The sequence below is a fragment of the Genypterus blacodes genome, unplaced genomic scaffold (assembly GCF_046128005.1).
Source record: "Genypterus blacodes isolate CSIRO-AG114 ecotype Tasmania unplaced genomic scaffold, CSIRO-AGI_Gbla_v1 ptg000037l_1, whole genome shotgun sequence".
Taxonomy (NCBI): Eukaryota; Metazoa; Chordata; class Actinopteri; order Ophidiiformes; family Ophidiidae; genus Genypterus; species Genypterus blacodes.
The window spans coordinates 2,620,567-2,646,116 of record NW_027466850.1 but is presented as its reverse complement, the minus strand read 5'-3'; the positions used below and the strand labels follow the sequence as shown (position 1 = coordinate 2,646,116).

General features: G+C 42.8%; 1 protein-coding gene across 2 annotated transcripts in view; it reads left to right on the top strand.

The window, feature by feature from the left end:
- Positions 1-16,304, top strand: part of ephb2b (eph receptor B2b) — a 112,252-nt gene extending 95,948 nt beyond the window's left edge. For both annotated transcript variants that reach the window (XM_076147379.1, XM_076147380.1), the window contains exons 8-16: positions 838-946; positions 1,579-1,646; positions 3,384-3,506; positions 3,656-3,903; positions 6,667-6,882; positions 7,328-7,477; positions 8,741-8,934; positions 9,783-9,938; positions 11,805-16,304. In XM_076147379.1, coding sequence (XP_076003494.1) covers positions 838-946; positions 1,579-1,646; positions 3,384-3,506; positions 3,656-3,903; positions 6,667-6,882; positions 7,328-7,477; positions 8,741-8,934; positions 9,783-9,938; positions 11,805-11,913 — 1,373 coding nt within the window. In that variant the 3' untranslated portion in view covers positions 11,914-16,304. The remainder of the gene's footprint in view (positions 1-837; positions 947-1,578; positions 1,647-3,383; positions 3,507-3,655; positions 3,904-6,666; positions 6,883-7,327; positions 7,478-8,740; positions 8,935-9,782; positions 9,939-11,804) is intronic.
- Positions 16,305-25,550: the final 9,246 nt, after the last annotated feature.

The following is a 25,550-nucleotide window of genomic DNA, read 5'->3' as shown; positions in this document are numbered from 1 at the left end:
ATCAGTCATGTAGGTTAATGTTGGAGCCAAGGCCTGGGTTTTCCCCTCTGAACATCTCATTTCCTTCAGCCTCCAGTGCCCAGGGCCATCATTAGCCTGTACTCCCATACAAACATCCTTGATGCTGCCAGACGCACAAATCCCACTGCTAAAGATATATCGAACTGACTGGATCTTGTAAATACTGAGTGAAATGAGGATATTTGAGCTGTTTAGAAGTTAGTTTGCCCACGGTGCCTCAAACAAACCCACGCCTGACCTGCTGCAAAAGGCATTACAAACTTATGGGAACGTTCTGTACCAACAACTCCTCAGACCTCAGAGTTATTTGTGAAAGTGAGCTCAGTAATGACTTGAAGGTGAGTCCATCCATCAGGCCTGTCAATAAATACGCCACAAAATCGTATCTAAATAAATGAATAACCCGTAAAATATTCCAAAGCACAAATCATCTCTTAGATACGCCTTAAACAGACATTATATAACAAGTCTGGCTAGAATTCTGGCTCAGTTGCAGGGCTAAAGTGACATATCTTGATCTGTTCAGTAACTGGATTCCCACTCAATCAGGCTGCGTCTCACCCAAACATGATCCGCCCTCACTTCACACACTTCCTGCCAGATGACTATGGCTATGGAAAATGCTCCACGCAGCCATCCAACATGCCAAGATGCTCATTGGTTCATCCAGCCGTATGTCTGTCTGTCACCCTTTGCTCCCTCCATATGTATCGGCTCAGATGTCCACCCATATGTTTGTGACGCACACACATGGCACGGGGTTAACATGCTCTATGTATGTATGTGTGTGTGTGTGTGTGTGTATTTCCCTTACAGAGGAGTACAATACCAGCATCCAGGAGAAGTTACCTCTCATCATCGGCTCAGCAGCAGCCGGCCTGGTCTTCCTCATTGCTGTGGTGGTCATAATTATCGTGTGTAACCGGTGAGTCAGTCCTTTCCCCGTCCTTTTAAACTTCCTCTGAGCATCTTTTCAATAAAACGTTTGCACATCTGTTTAGTCACTGTGGTTTTCCCACAGCATGATAATTGTTTTATTGTCAGAGAGTATTACATGTGATACCCTGTGATGTGTGTGTTTCTACTTAATGGATATACTTATTTGTAATGTCCTGCCAAACTGGCTTTTTTATCCAACAAAGCATCTTGTCTGCTCCTTAGTTTGTGAGATTTTACCCCGATGAGCGGTTTTGCTCCGATGATATGAAGATCAAGAATTAGGTTTGGTTAGGACAGAGCTGCCACCTGGAAGCTTCTCACAAAAGAAATGTAACCACTGGACCGTAACCTAGACTGCCCACTGAGTGGCAACAAACAACAACAAAAGGATGTATTATATACGATGCTGACTGGCAGAATGCGCTCAGTTGAACAAGAAATATGCAGACGGTGTGAAAGTCGTACACAAGACAGACAAGCAACACCTTGTCACCTGATGTCTGATGTTCTAGTCTGTCTGTTGTAGGCAGAGTTGGGCTGTTTGATCCCCCCTCCACACACACACACACACACACACACTCTTTGAACCAGAGCTACAGTTCTTTGTCTTTCCCCCAGGAGGCGTGGCTTTGACAGGGCTGATACAGAGTACACAGACAAGCTGCAGCATTACACCAGCGGCCACAGTGAGTAAACCAGCCATCCCAGCTTGTGTGTATCATCCTGATTGTACCACACACACACACACACACACACACACACACACACACACACACACACACACACACACACACACACACACACACAGACACACACCTGTCTCCATAACTACCAGCTCCCAGAGTCATCTCTATGGCTATCGTTCAACCCTCCGCTGCCTCACACACCTGTCTCCATGGCTACCACCTTGCATGCTGGTGTCCTTGGCTACAGCCCAGCACAGCGCCGCTTCGATTCGTCGGCCCATCCCCCACTAATCTTGTCTGTTGTTTGACTCTGCTCACTTGGAGCTTGGGTTTACCACATCATACACAGTGTTCTGATGTGTGTTCTGTGCATCATCACATTACATAGTCAACTAAATCCATTGTTGTGGAAATAGGTCAGGCCTCACTCACGCTAAAGCCATTAGCATGCTAATGCAGTATGAGTCATTTGCCATTGTTAATAATTCAAAAGGCCTGTTGGATAAACTGGATTTCTCAATCGTTTTCCGCACTACGTCTCGGTGGCGTACGGTTTAAACGACAATAACGCAGAGATAAATTTGAGAGTACGAGGTGAGAAGTAATTTCACCGAATCTCTTTCTGAAACGCTGCAGCTAATCCCGGCTGCTGCCTCGGTGGAAAAGCAATCATCTCTTTCCATCTTAAGTTGTGACTCCATCATAATTTGTTTATTTGATTGCTTAATTATTGCACCGCTTCACCCTTTTTATGTTAATCGCACTCCGAATGCAACAGCTTCCTCAATACGACCAAATCATGGTTTAAGCCGTACAAAGGAGTCGTTTCTTTGTGGCGCTGATTGAGTGAACCGCGTGCCAGAGGGAGGCGAGGGCATTTCACAGCTATTAACAAGTGCAGCCAACGTGTCCTGTGTGCATTCTGTCCTCGCACCAGTCACAGTTCAGGTTTCTGCCCTTGTTTTCGGTGGTCTTTGCCATTAGTGGAGGGTGGTCTTTTCACTGCTTCAGTTTGGGAAGAGATTGTGGGGTTTTTATTAATGGATGGTTGCCTGGCAAGATCCTTTCCATCTGTTCATCTCTACCACACACTACTTCAGCTTAGTATGCCAGGTTTTAAAGCCCTGTGCATGCACCCCGAGCTCTGCAGCGACCCAGGCATGGGTGCAGTATCGATTCAAATAGCCTCAGGCCTGATGTGGAAGTGAGAGACGGGTAATCGGATTTCAAACTCAGGACACTTAAGTCCCTGAACACTTTAAGGCCACCTTAAGCCAATTTACCTGGCGTAAGGGCTTAGGAGAGCCAATTTATTTCTTGGAGGGGAGCTGAGCAACTCTGATATAGAGCCCAGGTTTTCTCCAGAGTGTTAATGGCCCTATGACTTACAGGAGATGATATATACTGTATATATATATATATATATATATATATATATACGTGTTATCACAGCTAAGAGGAGTGAAAGTCCCATGTCCCTGCTCACTGAATAGCTCACACTGAAGCCAGAAGTTATAACCACCATTGAAACTATTCTACCGCCTTCATGTTCTACTTTAACCTTCATTGGATGCTCAAATGTCATAAAATATAAATTATAAATTGCCATTATATGTTAATGCAGCAGGGGGGGGGGGTATTATTAATTTATCTGAATGCTTTTGATTGTCAAGCCTGAAGGAGTGCAGGCACGACAATAAGAATCAAATATTATAGCTGCTCTTTCCCTTTTCCAAGTGACTCCAGGAATGAAGATTTATATTGATCCCTTCACATATGAGGACCCCAACGAGGCTGTGAGAGAGTTTGCCAAGGAGATTGATATATCCTGTGTGAAGATTGAGCAGGTCATTGGTGCAGGTAATGGGAAAATCAGACTGAAATATGAATGGAAGAGAGGACTGTAGAATAGCTTTTTGTTACTTGATCTCTAAATACAGATGGATGCGGCAAAACTGGTGACTTTTACCCACTGAACTGTTGGTTTTTCCATTTGACTCACTTTGCAGGAGAGTTTGGAGAAGTGTGCAGCGGGAACCTAAAGCTCCCAGGCAAAAGAGAGATGTTTGTGGCCATAAAAACCCTCAAGTCTGGATACACAGAGAAGCAAAGGCGGGACTTCCTCAGTGAGGCCAGCATCATGGGCCAGTTTGACCATCCTAACGTCATTCACCTGGAGGGCGTGGTTACCAAGAGCAGCCCTGTTATGATCGTCACTGAATTCATGGAGAACGGATCTCTGGATTCCTTCCTCAGAGTAAGAAGCTCTACATTTTTGTGTTGTCTGTGTTCTGTCTGTTTACTACAACAAAAGTACGTATGCACATTTACTCACGCAATCTCTTGATCACTGTGATGGATTAAAGACTAACCAGGGTCACCAGAGAGACGCTGAGCCCAGGAGTTACGATGCACTTTGATGTTTGCTGTGGAAATGTTCTTCACACACCTCGACGTGAATCTGCTACTGATTATCACGCGGCAATTTTCCCAGGGCGCCTGACACAAATATGCAGCGTTCCCAAGTTCATGGGATTTTAATTTTTATAATCTAACCACAGAAGGAAAGGAAATTACAGGGAGCCAATCATTACAGTCCTCCATTTACAACCCACATTAATAATTCACATACTTTGCTAGACTTAAAATGAGACGTCAAGATGTTTAAAGATGAGGTTATGTCGCCCTCGCACATTCTCACACCGTCTGTCATTGGATGTCAGCAGAATAAAAACATGTTTTGCTTGATATGACAGCTTTTTTAGTGTTCTTCCTCTCTAATTGCTCTCTTAGCATTTTTTAAATGAGCAAAAGCAGACTGGACTGGATTTATTTAAATAGGAGATATACAATACATAATTATACAGCATATACACATACAGTATGTCCCTTTAGTGCCCAATCTATAATTATGTGACCATATAATTTGGAAGTATTCTGACATTTATAATTAGCTGACGACTCATGTGAAAATCTGCATTTTGCATGTTTTTTAAATAATCATAATAGAAAATGTCAGCATGTTTTAATGTTGTGTTTATAGCCGTTACTATTAAAAACTCATCTTTGACTGATGCTTTAGATGAAGAGTTTACAGTTCAATAAAAATGGGAAGAAGGTTTATATTATTTACTATTATTGCATTGCAGTGTTTAGCCTTGGGGATGCATCTTTTTAGTGGTCACAGTAAATTGTTTATTCAGTAATAACAGCAATAACAGTGTGGAGAACACAATCAGCGTTACTGTGTTAAAACAGTCTCTGCCTCAAGAATTGTGTTTTTGTTTACGAGTTTAATACTAACTAACAGTAAAAGTGTGTGGCTGTGAACGTGTGATAGATCAAAGCCGTCCTCAAGGTGGAAAATATGTAAGCTCCTGTCAGAACGTTGTTCCGCTGCTTTGGGTTCAGCGTCGTTATTTACATCCTGCACTCGACCTCAGCAACACCAAGCATCAGCGCTTTTTGAATTGGATTCCTCGGTGATGGTGGTTTGTCTATATGTAGGTGTTTACTAAACATATTTGACAGCATGTTGTATTCAAAACAGCGAGGAGCCTCTGCGGCACCTTCCAGTGACAGCTTGTTACAACAGTTGCTGACATTGTCTAAGCCCTCGGAGGCTCGCGTCTTCTCTGAGGTGGTTGCTTATTTAAAATGGTCAGTGCAGTCTGCGGTGAGCCTCCTGCTGAAATCGGCTCCCCTGCTGCTCCTGCAGAGAAAACCTACAGGGGGAAAGCGGGGGGTTAGGACGGTTAGATCGATCGCAGCCATAGTGGTATCCGGAACCAACCATAAGCATGGAAAGTAAAGTGAATTAAGGCTTTCTTATAAGTATATCAGAAGCACATTTACATACAACAGTACGCCAGCAAAGATTCCTCTCCCTGCAAGCCTGAATCCAAAGACTTTTGCAGACGCTGTGTTTAAAATATACACAGATTAGCTGCAGTGTGTATCCGTGAGAAAGGCTTTAGCCTCATGGATAATGCATTCTGCTTAATTGCTGTGGTACAGCAGGAGCAGAGGCTTGACGTGAGAGGCATCGCGTTTGCTAATAAGGAGCAAAGTGGAAGGGAAACATTCCGCATGGCTGCTCCTCCAGCATGCTAATATAGCGGATGGCTACGTATGGATAGTACAACCACTATCAGGCCCTGCTCGCCTGCCCCTCCCATTCCCCCTCTTTTTGTCTGTACACTCACACACACACACACACCCTCTCTGGAATCTTCTGTGTTCTCTCGGCGTCGTGGTGGGTGGTGGTGAAAGTGCAGGTGTGCACAGTTGGACGCACAGCTGCAAAGCTTCTCCAGACACTCCCCGGGCATGGGGTAAAGCCCTCACCAAACAGTGGAGGGGAACAGCTGTAGACAGAGAGTCAGACTCAGCTTAACCAGGCCCAGTTGAGCCAAACCCCAGGCTCTCCACGAGGGTTCCTGTAGGGAGTAAGGAGAGGGAATAATACTTCAAAGTAATTTTAGTTTACTTTAGCCTCATCTGGTTTGGATTCTTAACAAGGCCAATCACAGTTTAATTTAATAATATATCAACTGAAATGAGTCCAGTGTGAATACAAATGGTTTAATTGAATACTTTGTTCATGTTCACTGTGTTATAAACAGACAGCGCCTCTGGTTCTGTTTGTTTTTCTTTTTAATATATTTTTTAAAAATTTGGTTTGCCTAAACTCTGACTAATTAATTGTAGTCTTACATTTTGCTGCAGAGAATTACACCAGTTTCTAAATATTGGAGCATTTTAATTAGAACTGTACATGTTGACAACTCACAGCACAAAGGAGTATTGTGATGAAGATTTATGGGTCGAGGCAATGCCAAATTAACACACTTAAAACTGCTTGACTTCATTGTGTTTTGTGGACATTTGACTGAAATTAGATTATTGAATTGTTGCTCAGAGTCACATATTGTCAGGGCACCCAGAGTATATGTGAGCACCCTGTGTTTGGGAATAACGACACCCTTAGGGATCGTAACACAATACGTCTTCTTCACAGCAAAACGACGGGCAGTTTACGGTCATCCAGCTGGTCGGAATGCTCCGCGGCATCGCCTCAGGAATGAAATACCTCGCCGACATGAACTACGTGCACCGCGACCTCGCTGCCCGAAACATCCTGGTGAACAGCAACCTGGTGTGCAAGGTGTCAGACTTCGGCCTTTCACGCTTCCTGGAGGATGATACATCAGATCCTACCTACACCAGCGCTCTGGTAAGAAGCTTTGAACTCTTGTATTCCCCGTGACATACGATCAGACACACACAGACAGTCGGCAAACATATGGATCAAACAGCGGTTGGGTGAACTGCCCTGGTTGAGACACCGGTGAATGGTTTCATTGGGTGCTTGTTGAGAACAGAGCGTTGTATGAACCCAGGTCTGATGTATACACTGCTGGGCACTCTTGCATGACTCTCCCTATCAAGCCACATATCAACCCCCTTCACCTGTTCTTCCCTTCTTCCTCCACCTCATTTTGTCCAGTATTTCATGTACCACATTTGACTCCCAGGGGTTTTGTTATATCCACCTCCCAGTTTGGATTACTATCAGTATTGTTGCTATGAACGACGTCTCTCTCCGGAGCCAGGACACTGTGACGGTCGGGTTTCAGACTCGCTTCCATCGCTGAGGTTGTGGCCTTTGTGTTTCGCAGGGAGGGAAGATCCCTATCCGATGGACGGCACCCGAGGCTATCCAGTACAGGAAGTTCACCTCTGCGAGTGATGTGTGGAGCTACGGAATCGTCATGTGGGAAGTCATGTCTTATGGAGAGAGGCCTTACTGGGACATGACAAATCAAGATGTATGTATTTAAACGTTTGAGTCATTTTCTAACTAGTTTTGTTTGTATCCCGTTTGCCCTCACACAACTTACTTTAGAAACAAAGTCTTATTATATTTCCCTTCTGAATTTCATTACAGCCTCAAACGTCTCAGAGCCATATTGTGTCATTGTATTTGCATTCCCTCAGCTAAACAGAGGCTTTCACACATGGGTTTGATATGAAAATCTCCCCATGATTACCACAGAGATATAATCAGATCATTTGAAATGCATGGCGGTGCTCAGCGGACAATTTCTGCTCTTGACTGGAGCCTCCATTTCCTAGCTCCCTCTGGGTAGTGGAGGAGAGAGCAAATTATGGGGAGAGAGATAATGAAAATAGTTTCAAATTGAAAGTGAGAACACTAATGTGCTAAGAGGGACTCAGGACCTCACCGGTTATCTTATTAGTAGCTCCAGATAGTGTTTCTGCTCATCGGGGTCCTCGTCTGGAGGTCTCATGAATGAGATTAATCTGGGTCTGAATGGAGTTTCTTTAATGGCCCCGATAATGAGCAGGGAATTGTGTGTCCTCGTCACAAGTGTCCTCTGGGTTGTTCCACGCTGGTAACCATGCACCACCTCTGTGTCTTCCTCCTCCAACAACATCACTGGGCACTCGCTGGCCCAAGTCAGCATATCTTAAGGATGGTTTTATGGAGGGAGCATTAAATACTTTGCAAAGGCCAGACATGAGGTCACCGCTGGCACAGTGTAAGTGGAGATGTGAAGCTACTGGAATAAGACTTTAATGAATCAAGCGGTGAGTGTGCACCAATGCCAGGTCCGGTTATTATTTTGTCATGGAAGTCTTTTTTCCATACGGGTGTAATGCAGTGATTTGTGCACAACTTTACATCTTCAATAATTTTAGTATTTATTTTTCAGCAATAAACATCATTTAACTGCTTTGACTGTATTTTTCACTTGGGCAGGGAAGCGCAGTAATGCCTAGAGCAGTTGCATCGCCACATGGTGAGCAGCAGATGCTCTGTTATGTATTCAACAGACAAGGGAGCAGTTGTTAAAACAGACATAAAAAGAAACACATAAAGTCCAAATCAGTCCCAGTATTTGCTTCGAGTCTAAAGTCGCTCTCGTCGGTATCATTTGAATGAAGGTATTATTCAAAATCTCCTTTTTATTCCCCGCTTATACAACCTGGGAGGATGAGCTGCCCTCTCTGCTTTCCTCCTTGTCGCCTCACAGCAGCCCCTAAGAGATCTGTGTCTCCCTCTGCAGGTCATCAACGCCATAGAGCAGGACTATCGGTTGCCCCCACCCATGGATTGCCCCAGCGCTCTGCACCAGCTCATGTTGGACTGCTGGCAGAAAGAACGCAACAACCGGCCCAAGTTCAGCCAGATCGTCAACAACCTTGACAAGATGATCCGCAATCCCAACACCCTGAAGGCCATGACCCCGTTATCTTCAGGGTGAGTGGCTTTGATCACTGTGATTTATGGGCTTTGTCAGTGTAATGAAATATCATGTAAAAACCAAACCTCTTCAATCCCTTTCTGTCTATCGTCCCCTGTATAAGCGTTAATGTGTGTGTTTCACCGCTGTGTGGTGGATCTCACCAATCGTCTGAGTAGGGATCCCACAAGACTTGCCTCAGGTTTCTCCGTGATTTCACATTGATGTGGATAACATCTTGAACAATATAACGCGTGTGATTTTCCCTGGATGTAAAGCTGTCCCCTCTCCAACAGGAAACTCACGGTCCTTGGTATAGTGCCACTTCCATGGTACAGTTGACTTTTGCCGAACACAGTGTCTCTTGTTTCTCCTGGCGCCGAGCGGTTATGTAAATGAAAGCCTGTTGGTTTGATAGATCAAATCCTTCCCATGAATGCTTTAGGCGAATCCTGGATTATAAAGGAGTTGTGCAATTCTCAAAACAAAACATTTTGAAGCATTTCTGCTCTGGGTGTTAGTTTCCTCTGAGAGACAGGGTTTACTGATTTCCATTAGCCCAGTCTGTACTTTCATTTGTGGTGGAGTGCAGAGCCCGGGGCCAGATTTTCCACAGACACTGAGGGGATATATTGGCTCCCTGAAGCCTATCACTTCATTTGGAAAGTACACTTTATGAGAGATCAGTTTGGAAAGTATTGGTTCATGGATAAGGCTAGTGGGATTCTCAAAGTTCTGTCTCGTAATGTAATAAGTTCTATTTGAATCATACACAGGTGGTCTGGACTGGCTATGATGTTAAACTTGCCACTTTTTTATTAGCAGCATGCACAGTGGATGACTTTAGTGTGTTTTTCTTTTCCAGGGTTCATCTCCCTCTCTTGGACCGCAGCATCCCAGACTTCTCCAGCTTCAGTACCGTGGACGAGTGGCTGGATGCTATCAAGATGGGCCAGTACAAAGACAACTTTGCCAATGCCGACTTCACCACCTTTGATGTGGTGTCTCAGATGACCATGGAGTAAGTGCCGATGATTCCTGCCGCTCTGGGTCTGATAAGCACGAGGGAAAGAGACGGGAGACGGGTTTGATGGTGCGGAGGAGCGTCATATATCCCTAAAACCTGTATGAGCTCCAGACTCCACCTCTGGCCCGTCGTAAACCTGACTCTGCCTGCGCTGCATGCAATTAGCAGATCGTAATGTAGCAGTGGCAAGGCTGAGCTGTGGGCATAATAGTTTAAAGCCGTTACAAGGCTCTTTATTGTGCAGCATGTGTGTACCAGGTTTCCCCCTTTAACTTCAGTTTAAGGATTCAAACATGTGTTGGGCTTTGCCACATTCAGAGAGAAAAGTCAGGAAACGTGCGCCCACCTACGCAATCAAATATAAGACTTAAGAAACAGTAAGAGATTAATCCACAGAGAGTTTAAAGCCTTGGAATAAAACAAAGAAAACATTTAGCTGTCTTCTGGATGTGGCAAAGTCTGGACCTGACTCTGACACTCATTGCTGCTTTGGCCTGAAAATACCCTGGAACTTATTTATTCTGGCAAGCTGCATGTATCAGCACAACTTGTGCGATGAATGTTATATCAATAAGACTTGGATCAGAGCTGTTGTGGATGAGTAATCCTCCTTTCTTATTCATTTCTTGTCAGAGTAAGAGATGGGAAGGCTTTGCCACAATTGTCAGGGAGTTGACACTGAAATGCGCACTGATATCCAACTTCTATCCCCAAAGAAAGACAAACACACAGCTGTTTCTCTGCAAAATGGCTACAATAACTTCTTTGTCAGGGATGCCTCATTGTTTCCTTTACGTTTCAAATCCTACTTGAGTCGTTGTTGGAGAAAGTGTGACTTGCTGTGCTGTGAGCTTTGAACACCCTGGGGGGTTGTCTCTGTATGTTGCTTAACAAATACGAGATCAATTGAGTTAAGCTAGATCTCCTAATCGGGCTGACATCCAGATGGATTTTGGTTCTTCAACTGCATGTGAGAACTTGATTAGAAAAGCTAGATCCAATTATCCAGGATAACTGCTCGCACCCGTGTTTTTAGAGGAGGGAATATCGAAACCTTGATCTGTAAGTTTCTGATTGGATGAGAGGACTTCTGCACTCCAGCAGGGCAAGAGATCCTCACCATCCTCAACTAAGAAATATTTAAAAGTTTTATTTATATTATCTATCAGCACAATTTATTAATCCTGGTACTGGACCCCAGGTGTTCCCTTCTGTCCTTTGTTGACAGTAAAAACATTAACACACACTTGTATGAATGTTAATGCTGTGATTTTCCTCCGGTAAAGGCGATAAGTAAAGTTTCTCAAATGTCATGTCAACACCTTATTTGATTGAAAATTGCATAAATTTACTCAAGCATGCAAACACTGTTTACTGACTTACAACAGGCAGAAGCATTCAACTCACGCTTTTCCTCTTTTAGCCTCATCACAAGAGTAAATTGATTAGGCAACAAACTCACACAATAGATGACTTACATCCATAATTGTGGTTTACTCTTGTGCTTTAATTTTTGTACAGACAAATATTGTAAAAGTGTGTCTGCAAACATCCTCACTGACATTTGTGTGACTGTTAATGTGCCGGCATCATCTAATTGAGCTAATTTGCACCCAAAGTTCCAACACAACAGAGAGCGGATAAGATATGCTACATAATAATGCAACACTAAAAAAAGAAAAAACATACTCATCCCAAATTCCACGCATTTTGCCAGGCCATCATGTGTTTTTCCTCATTGGACAGGCGTGGTTAGACAGACAAGCAGACAGACACCGAGGGAGAAACCTTGAAAACTCTGAGCGTGGTTGTTTTTGCGGTAACCTCAGCATGACAGTTTGCTTCTGTGTCTTATCACAGGGACATCCTGAGGGTGGGTGTGACGTTAGCAGGCCATCAAAAGAAGATCCTCAACAGCGTCCAGATGATGCGGGCGCAGATGAACCAGATCCAGTCGGTAGAGGTTTGACCCGGAGCAGAGGGAAAATGCGGTTGGGATGCAGGGCTCTGGGTGCCGAGGATGGAGTGGGTGTTTTTTTTGTGTGACAGTGTGTCTGGTCTTCCCACCAGGCTACCATTCATCCCCTGTTCCCCCTCTCGATGTCTCTCTCCCCCTCTCTCCCCTCACCCTGGCTAGCCCTTCATTGTTGGGATCAGCTCTGGAGAGCTGCCGAAAACAAGTCCATGTAATGAGGTGTCAGAGGACACACAGCCGACTCACCTCTGGAGCCGAGAGCAGGGGAGCTTAGAAGTGACCAGCAACACACGAGTCAATCTTCCACCAATTTTCATTTGATGTTGAACATTTATTTTTCGGTTTTGTTTGTTTTGGAAATTTTGTAAAGAATTTTTTTAAAGGAAGAAAAAACAGAGAAAAGGTAAATCTAAATTTATAGACTAAGGTTGTACACTAGATGAACTGAGTAGGCAAGCTACCCTTTAAAAGGGCAAAAAAAGAAAACAAGGAGAAGCCGAGGAGACGAGGCCGTCCTCAACACCGTGTGGATGGATCGCCTTTGTCGTCGTCGGATATCGCAATGAAACAGGGTTCGCTGTTGCCTCGTGAAAGGCAAAGTGCAGAGGAGACTGAGGGACCTGATTTGCACTCCGAACTGTTGCCCCTGAAGAGAAAAGAAAAGAAAAAACCATGAAATGGACGTTTGGCATAAACTGATGTCAGAAATACTTTCAGACTGAAGATTTACACAGTCAAATCAAAACAATTAAAAAAAAAAACACTTTTTTTTTTTCTCATAGCAAGTAATTTTCTATATTGTGTGAAATTTTGTGACAAAGATTCCCTCTCACCATGCTTCCTCTCACTACAGTCAACATGAAAAAGTGTTTTCCCACTGTGAAATATTCACAACCTGCCAAATGGAACTCTTTCCTCTTTGCAACCCAGCCGTGATCCTGTACATATCACATGCACTCGACACGACGCAGCACGATGACGCTGATCAGTTGCAGAAATAGATTAATTGACGACTGGGTGAACTACATGAAGGACTTAAGTTGTCATCATCAATTTCCTTTCATATTGTGCGAAAGCTGGTTGTGAGTGTTTAAAAAAAACAGTAAAAAGTACTTCCTTAAAAGATTCAAACAAAAAGAAACAGGTTTTACATCTCGTCTTCAGAGTGCACATGTGTCACATTGTAACATTCTTCCTCATGTTTTTTCTCTGCAGTGTCTGTGTGTGTGTGTGTGTGTGTGTGGGTATGCACATGCATGCATACAGTATGTTGCACAAGCATATGACGTGCACACAGTGGTCGCTCCTAAAGAACTAGGATTGGTGTTTGATAGCATGCTGTGTGAGTGATTCATTTCACAGTGCTTTGATTTGCTGCCGTTTCTACAACTCTGTTTGCATTTGACACATTTCACAGAGTATAATGTGGTTGCATTATATTCACTGTTTTTCTTCCAAGTTTCCTGTTGAAAAGTTTTGATACCATACACACAGTTATTTTACAAACTTTACAATCAGGCATTTTTGGACTCCAAACTGAAAATGCAATGTATTATATTATTGCAGTTATTGATATTGTTGAATTATTATTATTATTGCTTTTATGCTTTTTTCAGCACTGAGTCTGATGTCACTCTGGATCTTCCATCTGTACTTTCTGAAACATGAGCTATGTTGGTGCACAAAACAATGTACATAAACAGACCACAATGCATTTCCCTGTGATGGGTTTTTAAATTTAATTTTCTGGGCAGTATATGCATTTATTGTAGGGTATCTTGTGAAAATACTGTCTGCCGAGTACAGAGCTGTCCGCCATTGTCTGTGTCTTCAACAGTAAGCTGGTGTGAGGGTGTTTGAGAGAAAGATGGAGGTCGTGCGGTGAAAGCAAACTCCTTTAGCTCAGTTAGTCTCTTGAGATAGCAAATCAGGAGTTCATGGATTCAGCCAGTAAATAATATCAGAGTCCTCCCGGGCTTTTGACAGCCAGACATGTGTCCAGCTGTGATCCATCGGTCAGATGTGTCCAGTCACAGTGGGGGTGCCACACCCTGATCACAGTGGCTCAGGCCCAGGCACTTATTCTCTTCTCTCTCCCTCCTTGATCACACGCCTGTCAGCCTCATGTCCGCCGCTCCCACTGATCTCCACAGTCAGCTTTCAGCAGTTGTCTTAGCAGTTCTGAAGCATCAACAGTGGTTGGCGAACTGACACCATCGACGGAGCAGTTGTGTCTGATTTTCCTGTATGTGTGTGTGTGTGTGATGATGCTGCATGCTGCTGACTGTGAGGAATCGTTCCTCAAAACAGAATGCTTCCACTTTCATTTACATTTGATTCTGCAGGTTCTAACCTGATTTTTTTGCTGTGTCATTACAGAAAGGCTTAGAGAGAAACTGTGAATTATGTGAGCGTCCCTCTAGCATCCAACTTTTAATATCACTGGCTGTCCACATAACAGGGGTGCAGGCATTTTTAATCTCTCTCTTCTAGAAAGGCCCTTTTCTGCTTAGTTATTTTCATCTGCAGCACGACATGTCAGAATGAATATTTCAGTGGAGGCTTTATAACATATGAGACTCCAGCAGGAGGATTGTGAGCTGTTAGTCACAGCTGAGAAGAGAGTGAGAAGTGATGCTGTGACCTAAATGCCACTGATGCCAGCACACAGTTTGTTTTTAGCAGTGCTGAGACTGTCTTCCTTTGCATTTACAGCATCATCACTCTTATTTAATAAGACTGAGACTGTGCGTCTTCAGATGGTGCAACAAATATTCCATTGAGTCAGGAAAAGCACTTCATTTTGCTGAAGAAATCACGCTGATGTCAATGCATGGTGGGTGTTTGTGCTCGACACTGTAATGTCTTTGCTCTCCCTTTACACGCCATTCAGATGTCTTTGGAAGCAACCAAGACTTATTAATCAAGCAATTATCCTTGAACTGTGAGTCAAAGGTGGACCGACGTACTGACTTATAGATATTGGTGATGCAGTTGATTTTATGTTGCAATACTTCCTTCTTCCCCCAGTTATAATCTCAAAGACTTCCGCTGAAAAACCCTTTTGCTTGAATGTGGAGCGCCGCATCTTTATGCATCTTTTGATCTAAAAATCTGTCAAAATGTATGGATAAGTATCGGTTCATACACCAAAGCCCGAGCTTTTATTACTGAATTAATATTTGTCAGTGGTGATTGTTCCTATATTGCCTAAGTTAAAGCTCACTGAATTTCTTATTTCTTCTATTGGATCGTCGGGGAAACCTCTATGATAAATTCAGGATTTGTATGTAACAAAAACTTTGATCCACTTTACTTTAAATCAGTTCCACATTTTTCAGACCGGTTTCGTTTCCCTTCCCTGAGACGACTGGTTTTTATTTATCTCTGCATCTGTGGTATTATTGATTTCAGTGTATTGGCAGAAACGTACGTATTGTATTTCAACAGGAAAAATATGCCATGCACACAAATTCCAAGATATGCGGTTCCAAAACTTCTGAGATAAGTTTTTCCTCTATAAGTGGAAGTGGTCATGAGTATGGTTTCACACAATGTATGCCTACTGGAATGATCGGCGAAACATACTCTCTCTCTCCTTACATTGGTGGAGCAATGCAAAACCATTCTGTGCACTTAGAGCGCAGACAACCCAACCCTCACTGTGTGCCAATTTTTGAAGGAAGGAGGAAAACTGTTAAGTCTCAGTGTTCCAGTTACACGATCGTGTGCGAAAACATGAGCCGTGCCAGGTTTTTACCCACTGGGTTGCTTTTGAATGCCGCCCAAGTGCAGCACGGTCAGAGCAGAGGTCTGCCTTCTTTCATGACAGGCAGCACGCACAGAAAATGGATCCTGTTAACGGCTGAGTCGTGAAGCACCAGAGCGCCCTCTACTGCTGTGGTGGTCAGATGTAGTTTCCCAGTGTTGGATTTACATTTTTGGGTATTGACGCGACGGGTCCTCAGAGACTGAACGTGGCAGCGGGCGGAGCTCCTGCCGCCCTCCAGGACGCTTCAGCAGGCCGTTGATGGACAAACGCCACCTGCTGCTCACATCAAGCTTGTCTCTCTCCCACTGTTGGACAAACATTAGTAACACCTTCCGCCCACGTTCTACTATGACTCAGTGCTCCCCTATGTCACCCCCCCACCACCACTCTGGCTGTTGGTTAGCACAGGCGGGGGGTTGCCATGTGTTCCCCAGGCTCGTTGAAGCCCCACACAACAGACCAGTACCGGTTCAGACCACTGTGACTCATGTGGGACATCCTGGATTTCTGTATAAATGTATATTGACTGTAACCCTGTGAATGATGTAACAATTTCATTATTTGTAATATTGTCATTGGTTTATTTTCTAAAAATGGAAAGCCCAACTTTACTCTCCCCAATAAAAAAATAAGATCTGTTATCACAGTGTTGAGTCGTTTTTAGTAGTTGGTTTATTGTTGAGCATTCTCAATTTGTATGATTAAGATTCAACAACTGAATTATTCAGAAATGATTGATTTGAGTATATTAAAGGTTGTGGTCAGGTAGAAAAATGTTGGTTATTGTTGAAACGATGATTGTGCGTATAGAGTATAGTTGAATAAAAGAAACCCTAAAATAAAGCAAAATTATTTTTATTCTTGCTTGATATGGATTTTGCTGTGGGTTGATAAAGAAATAAGTTCCAAAATTGAAATGGAAACAGGATTTGTAAATGTGTAGCTTTGTGGGATGTCTAGTGTTCCATTTTGGGGTTGGACATGAAGGATGCTGTGTGGACCAAAGAGTAGACCCAGATTCTGTTGAATTTAATCAGAGAATAATTTCCGTGTAATCCACCAAGAACCTTGCCCCCGCTGATTAGATCTTCATTCAGCCATTCGGTGAGTCCTGCAATGGAAACATAATTACAAGCTCTAATCGCAGGACCTGAGCACGCCTGTGCTGTGTGTGTGTTAACCAGAATGGAGAGGGCCTCACTGAAAACACTACCAATGTTAGATATGAAGCAAATACTTCATGTTGATAACTCCCCAAGCTCATGTGCTTTATGACCTGCAGAAGGATAAATTATGTTTTGACACAAGACAAAATGGCAGAAGGAGTCCCATTGCACAATCTTGAACATTCCTTAAAAAGATTCTGGGACACTTATATTCCCTTTCTACTGTCAGTCAGTCTGATGAGCCATTTCAGAGTCCTAACTCATAACTCACACACAGGACCCTTGACAATACCTTCTACACTATTAGAAATAAGCTGGAGATGTCCATTCTGTTCTGCATACAGTTTTTAAGTGTGTTTATTTCTTTTTCTTTCACTAAGGAAGTTATTAGGATTACCATTTACAGCGCCATGATATTGACACATATTGTTCCTGGCACAAGAAAAATCCCAAATTTATTATTGGCTGTTAATGGTTTTCACAAACCTAAGGCTCAAGTAATTTCCACACATGCAGAGTGATGTAATCCTTCAAAGGGAAATTAAATGGCAAAAGCTAACAGAACATTTTGAAATATTGGCTCGAGAAAAGCCTTGGGATTAACAGCAATGTCGCCAATTTTGGGACTGAAATGGTAGAAATGTTGGGGATTAAAGTCAATCAGCCCCATTTATGTGTGCAAGTACAGAAATATCTATCAATCTATGACACTTTTAGAAATACATTTACTAAATAACACATTTTAGGGCTACTGTCAGAAGTTTCTCTGCTCACCAGGTCGTCCTAGATTTCCGAAAAATGATGGCTGAAAGATGAAAAACCTTATGTGACCACAGATGATAATAGGGCCAATCTCAGTTAGCAAGAAAGTATTTGCTCACTCATACTGTGGAGAAAGACGCTCAAATGGGCAAGATCATCATTCCCTCATGTCCAGCTGAGAACATGATGGAAAGTGAAATCAGAGTGAAATAAGACACAGTGATTCCTCCTGGGCACACAGGGGATGGATCTGCTTACCATACTACTGCCTTAAATTGGCAAGAGCCTCAAAGTTTGACCCCAGGAGTCACATTTGGAGATTTACGAGACAGTGACTAATGCAGCCCAGACTGCTAACAGACTCATTGCTTGCCATTGATGAATTAATGTGACCAAGAAACCTGGACATCTGGACTGTCCCTGTGAAAATTTATATCCAACTTTAACTGGTCTTAGCCACGGCTCAGCTCAGCCCAGCAGGTACAGAAAATGAGAAATGTGGTCCATGCCTGCATATAAGAAAACACAATGATCCATCCTGAACTCTGTCCCTGCCTCCATGCCAATTAACTGAAGTGGGACTAAAGCAAACTGCCAAGACTTTTATATTGAAAACTCACAGGAAAAAGTGTCCTAATATTTGTTCATTTGGCACTGAGCATGTGTGAAATATTTACATGCCTACAGAGTTAATTGCATAGACAGTGAAGCTGATTAATTACTGATTAAAATGGATATCCATGCATCATTCATACAGCACTCAATGTCCCCAGTGAGGCACAAATTAACCAAGTGAAATATTCTGGATGAGGTTTATTGTCAGCAGAAACTAATCTCTGTCAGGCTACAGATCAAACATCAAAGTACAGAATGAGCATTTCTCTGTCATAGAGAGGGAAGTGAACTCTGTGTCTGCTTGAGAGTCCTTTAGAATGAATCCCATGCCAATCCAGTTATACAACCCACAGATGGCGCATAGTGTTGGGCAGAAACAAAGGGAATAATTTACCCTCTTAATGCGAAAAGCTCACTGTGTTACACCGTGTTACTCTCAGTCTCTATCACATTACAATGGCAAGGGAGGAGGTGACGAGCTGGCATCTGACTGGCTCTGTCTGACCTATATAGGGCTGCAGACCAGAGCCAACTGTGCTCCACATTGGTGACCCAGACTGCCCGTCATCACGCACTTGCACCAACAAATAGAATTTAGCTTTGGTCATTTGTTATAATCTTCAAACAGCACTGACAAAAATATCTCAGAAAGCTATTTTTTTTTTATCAATTTGTATCAATTTATTTATGGTCAGTCTCTTCCTGCTTTATAAATATTAATAATATAAGACAAGAGCGTTTGTTGGAAGCTGCATTGAAAGATAGATCTTTCCTGCCTCTTAGTGGTGTAGACGCAGCATTACATTGTCCCTTAGCTGGAGGTTGATATAACTTAATTTCATTGTAAAAGCAGCAACATCACACAGCACATCAAGCTCTCTGAGATAAAACTGTCTGTTTCTTCTGTCTGTTTGAAGATAAAACTTAAAAGATTGCAGTCATCATTTATTGTTATCATTTATCATCATTATCATTATCATAAGTGCAATCGTGTTTATTTGTGTGGCCTAATAGGACACGGGGTACATGATCGATGCACTAATGTAAGTTATTTTATCTTATTTTACTGTTAGAGCTGCTTTAGATGCTTTGAGATAAATAGAAAAATAAAGGAAACAAGGAGGAATGTACTAAGCAAAATATGAAATCATTTTCTGAAATAATACTTACTACTTTTTTCTTCCTATCATATTCAGATGTTGTGTCTTTCATGACGGTATGAATGAATGTAGAGGTAAAATGTTTCATGTGTCCCCTGAACTGCACTATTTGTATTCCTGTCAGAAACCTCAACAACAACAGCCCATTTGTGTAGCTAGCTGCTCATTTCAGATGGACGCTGGCTCTCAGTGAGGCTCCACCACAGTCAGCACTTCACTGCACTCCAGCCTACAAACATTATAGTTTTTTTCTATTCATGATGCACTTATTCAGATCATAAATGTTGATACAAAATCTAGCTAGGGTTATTCTGGTATTCATTCATTTGCCATGTAGCTTCCTCGCCCAGCAAACATCATCTCAGGATATAAAACATAACCTATTTATTGCTGGTTTTCTTGGTAATGGGGAAAATGTAAATAAAACATCACGTATTGGTCCAACATTTGTGAACATCCTGCTTTGTTAGCTGCTCACATGTGACTGCAATGAAACAGGCTATTTTCCTGCAGGCTACAAGCAACACATTTTGACACAGGAGGGCAGTGTGTGACAGTGTGTGTCCGCCTCTGTCTCGCTCCCAAGAACAAATTCCCCTCCAAGGTCTTTTCCTGTCTAGACAACTTGCAATTTTCCTCTATTTTTTTTCCTCTATTTTGTGAGAGCGGGTGAAACAAGCGTGCACATTTCTACCTCAATAGCCGAGGCAGCTATCCCCCTTCATAGCTTATTCACTATTGTCTAGTCTGAGCTGATCAAATTTGTCAACAAACCAAATGAAACTGAAATTGGACTTCAAGGTGAAACTACAAACACAGTGACATCAGTCAAAGCAGGCGGACAAATGTCAGTATTACGCTCTACCCACCTCTGGTCAAACACAGACGTTGACAGAATATTTTAAGAAGCGGTGGGATGTGGCCTGAAATCACTACAGATTACAGAGTCTGTCCCCCAAAGGTCATAGGGTCACCTTTATCTCTTTCCATGCACTGCATACCACAAATTATTGACTGGACATTATCAACATGACAGTCACACTATCCTAGCTGTTCATGATTGATCACAGATCAGCAACACCTCATCATTATGCATGATGAGGTGCAGTATACTATTTCTTGGCAGTTGTACTTGGAAGGCCTTGGATCTGTCAGTCAGCAGGAAAATCAATTTATGCTCATTGTTGTTATAATTTCTTGTGTTTGCACCTCATGTTGGTCGATTCACAATGTTTAAGGTTGTGTGACAAGAGAAAGAAAAAACTAATATGCATGTGGGTGACAAGTGAAGGCAGACATGTACAGATTGGTTTATTACTCCAAATACAACTGTGACAAGTTACTTGTCCAAGATATGGGCTTTTCTGGTTTTCTGTAGTTTTACAAAACGATGACCGCAGGGGTCATCTTTTTCCGAATTTTGTCAATATTCCCCAATTTGCCCCATGTTGGATTCATGTTAATGTGTAGTTACAGACATCTAAATTTGTGGGGGGAAAAATTCGTTTAAAAAAAAAAAAAAAGTGTCTTATCAACCACAAATTTCGCCTCACTCTGCTCCAACAGCATTATGACGATTTGTCTCCAAAGTTGTCTTGTGAATCAGAAAGAAACTAAATGAATTGATTAACCCAAGTGCTTTCCTTAAAAGGAACAATTTACTATTTGAAATTAGTTGCTAAACCGTACTACCCCAGTAATCTCCACCCATGTGGTCCTTAAAATTGGGTAAAAGAAACTAAACATTTTCATTTGCACTTAGGACAACTTCTTTCATGAACTTGGAATCAACAGCAAGCGGAGTCCATCCATCACAGTGTTAAGGACAGAGTGACAGCAGAGGTGTGGGGGTGGGGAGAGTGATGGATTGAATTGGTTTGACTAATACGAGCAGAGGGAGACGTTTCACAGTGGCCGTCCTCTCTACCCTCGCTATCCTGCTGCCTCCGCATCATAGCGTTCAATCCATCTCACACTCAGATGTCTCAACCCCCCCAATCAGTCTCTCACTCACACAACACACGTGTGCGACAGAGTGGTTGGGGTATGACTCGCTGACATTTGCCAGGCAGGAAGGTGTTGTGATTGATAAGGGACAGAGGCATGACTGATTGTGAAGCTCCCTTGCTGTGGCTCAGTGGGAGACGTCCATTAGACTGGAGGAAAATTGATGGGACATTTGTCTCTCTACACTGAAATTCTTCTCACTGGAGTTTACATCATGGGGATTTTTTTGAAGCCAGCTCAGCGGGGGTCAGGGCATTTTGTGCCCTGCCTTGTTCAGTTCCTCTAAGCTCCTGACCTTTCCTGCAGTGGCGCTCTTCTACCATTAGGTGGCTGTTGTGTTCCTTTGTCTGCTGTGTCCTAGATGTCCTGTCCTGTCCCTGAGAAGTGCATCACGACATTTTCTTGTCACACAATGTGTTCATCCATTCGTCAAGCCATTTCTATCGCACTGACATCGTGATTTACACAAAATGCAGCTCTGCAAAGCCTTTTTAGTCTGGAAAATTGCAGTCCTCCCACAATTGCAGCAACATATAACAGATTGTACAAAATTGCATGCAGTGTACCAGAATATAAAGCATGCTCAGATTATTCACTGAACCAAACTCTCGATGCATGGACTATGATTGATATAATGATCGCTTGGAACTGAAATGTGACAGGGTTATCATAGTTCAGGGACCAAGCTAAGATAACTACCTACATTATCAGTAAGTACAGGACCCAAATAGGTTTGGGTCTGAATTTTGGGGCACAGGACAGTGGTGAATGGCATGCATGTATTTGTTTATGTGTATCAGCTATACAGTTACACTCACACGTCGGTTCAACTATGCATTTACATGTAGATGTATATAGAGGTATATGTTCATGCAATCGCGTTTTCGGTTCAGATGTCATTACATGTACGTGTGTGTGTGTGTGTGTGTGCTTCGTTGTTCTCAACCATGTGCTGACAGACCATCCTTACACTTGCTGACTAGCTCCGAACAGCCGTCTTTGGTGTCAGTCAACACTTGTTTCCCACTCTCATGTGATGCCATGACTTTGGTGGTGAACAGGCGAAGCCCCCACCGACTTGTCTCCTCAGTGACAGCGTGCTTGAGTGGTGTGGGGCTTTGGAGTGCTGAAATCCGAGGTGAAATCCTGCTGCTGGTCTTGTGAAGAGTGTGACGTTGCAGGACAGAGGGAGGGAAGATTCTAAAGTAAGATGTCACACTTCACAGTCACAGGATTTATCTCCCTGGCAGCTCTTCAACTTTAACTTGAACCGAAATTCTGTCTCTGCCTCCTTCTCTTTCATTGGCTGTCTCAAAGGGAATGTGCCTTTCAATTAAATTATGTATTCTGTCCGGATGCTCTAACCGGAGCAGCTGCCTTAATTTCATCTTCCTTTGGGCAGATTTGAAACAAAATCAAATAATGTTGGCAACATAAACATAGTTAACCTTGGTTTACAATGTCCGTTTTGGACATGGTGAGTTAAATGTCCCCCTTTCTCGAAAACAAGCAAAATGTTCTGTAATCTAATTTACCATTATGCATCAACAGGATAATTTCTCATTTCAATAAATCAAAAGCAAGGTCTTGAGATTTGGTTGACTCCCAGTTTTTGCAGCGTGGTAAGATCAGGTAATGGAGCCTACGGCCAAACACCACATCAAGTGTGAGATAGAGAAACACAGTGTGTTCCTGGTGGAGGAGCGAAGGAGGCAGAAGTTTACACGTGTCATGTCGGTCCTTCGACACTGCAGTGCCACCCTCCATGCCCTCTGCCTGCCATCATGCTGCCCAGTGGCACAGAGCTAATGATGTCATTCATTCCAAGCCATCTCTCCTCTGGTCCTCGTGGCCTTTGTGCATGTGCCGGGGAGACATTAGTGATGATTTGTGTTATGCAGCTGTGGACATGACAAAACAGCCTCTAAGCAAGATGTTTGAATGCCTAAGTGCTTTAAAATGCCATTCAAGAAATCTTGATGACCGACATTTGTACTACTTATAGTCACCACCACTATATTTTAGTTTCATTTGCATTGATAGGGCTTTGACAGAAAGCTAAAGAAACGCCCGGCTCTGAGCTCAAATGGCTTAATATTTGTCGCTTCATACGGGAATCAAAACATAGCTGATGATATACGGCTGGGTTAAAACATAAAACATCCTCAGACGCAGCAGATGACCCCCAGCTGATGTAATGGCCGTCTTTTGTCTTTCGCGTGTCAAAACACAATTCGGCACTGAAAGCAAAGGCAGTTTCCTTTGATGTGAATGGTGCGGGTCCTCGCATCTTCAAAACTGTGTGATGGAACAGGCAGGGATATGACGCATCTCTTGTTCCAATCTAAGTGAGCCATTATTTTCCTTCAGCTGGTGAGTTGAGGGAGGCAGCTGTCAGAGAGTAAGACCCGTCAATCACCCTGTCCCTCTATCAGCTGACAAGGTCATGTAACATCCACAGCCCTCCATCAGCAGATTACAGCTGATTTGGCATGTTTACATGTCTGTCAGTACAATATTGATACGGCTCTTACGCCTCTACAAAAACAATCCATGTAGTCAAAGAATATTTGCACAGACTCATCTCTCACTTGAATTCTTGAATTGCAACTCTCAATGAAAATCCCAAGATGCATTTCACCCTGTCCATCAAGTCGGATCTATTTTTGCATGTGCCTGAACTCCAGGGACTTCTGCCGTCACTGAGCCCACCAATTGAGTGACATCTTCACAATGGGCTCTCTGCAGTCATGGCCAATCCGTGGAGGATTTTAGACCCACTTCAGCAGATTGTCAGATTGTCAGTATTTATAAATACATGAATATTGTGGTCGATCTTGCTCTCTCTGCTGATGTACAGTACAAGTTGTTTTATTATTCATGCATGCTATGCTGTGCTTTATAAGTGGACCAGTTGCAAAACACGTGATAGTTCTACACAGGATACCAGCTTGCTGGTTAGTGCATTTCCAAATATATGCTTTTGGATGTTTGCATAATTTCAGTCTGGTCACTTTGCTAAATCCACCAAATCAACAGGAGAGGGTTTTTTAAATGTTTATTAAGGTTACAAATACTTTTGGACAATAGTTTTTTTACTTTTAAATTTGTATTAACATTAAAATGTACACATTGGGGGGCAAGAACAACAGAAAGAAAAAGAAAAATAATTCCTGCTTGCCATTATTTTTCTCATTTTTCAATTCCATCGTTCTTTTTCTTCACCTCCGTTTTCTCGATTTCCTATTCTCTCATTCTTTTTCTTAACCTCTTTTTTCTTGTTTTTCCATTTTTCTATTCAATCGTTCTTTCTCTTCCCCTCTTTTTTCTCATTTATCTATTCTATCGTTCTTTTTCGTAACCACTTATTTCTCGTTTTCTTGTTTTCCTATTCTCTTCTTCTTTGACTTCACCTACTTTTTCTCGTTTTACTAAACTATCATTATTTTTCTTCACCTAATTTCTCTCATTTCCTCATTTTTCTATTCTCTCGTTCTTTTTCTTCACCTCCTTTTTCGCTAAATATTGTGTTAGTTCATCTGTGACAGGAGATGGCAGAGCAGAGAGGTATATGACAAACTTGTTGTCTTAATCTATGGCTCATTTACAGTCGTGAGTGGTTCCTCTGTTCTTCCTATTTTGGGGTGTGGAACATGTTCAGTCAGACTGAGGTCAAAGGCAAAAACTTCACTTGGAAATTCAGTCACATTGACCTGTCCACTCAAGTGCTTCACGTGGCCTGCTACTGGGAGTAAAGACTGCCCTTCATTTCTGTTCCTCTGCAAATCCGTGTGTACGTGTGTGTGTGTGTGTGTCCGTCTGAAAGAGATGGAGGCAGAGAGAGAGGCAGAGAGAATGATTGAATGAATGATAACATGACATTGTAACTTGGTTATTCAGCCCAGTGTCCCAAAACTAAAGGGATTTCACCAGAGGTAAACAAGATTAGATGAGTCTGAGGTGTGTGTGCGTGGTTGGTTGGTATGCTCCTTCTCACAGCTCACAGCAGGCTTGATTCAGCGGGAGATTCATTTGGAGGGTAAATGTGTTTGTACTTTTTCCGAATGCTCACACTGTGCGTTGTGTGTCATTTAAATGACCGCGACAACGCAAGCAGTTTTGGGGAGGAGAGGGGTCGTTCACGGTGTC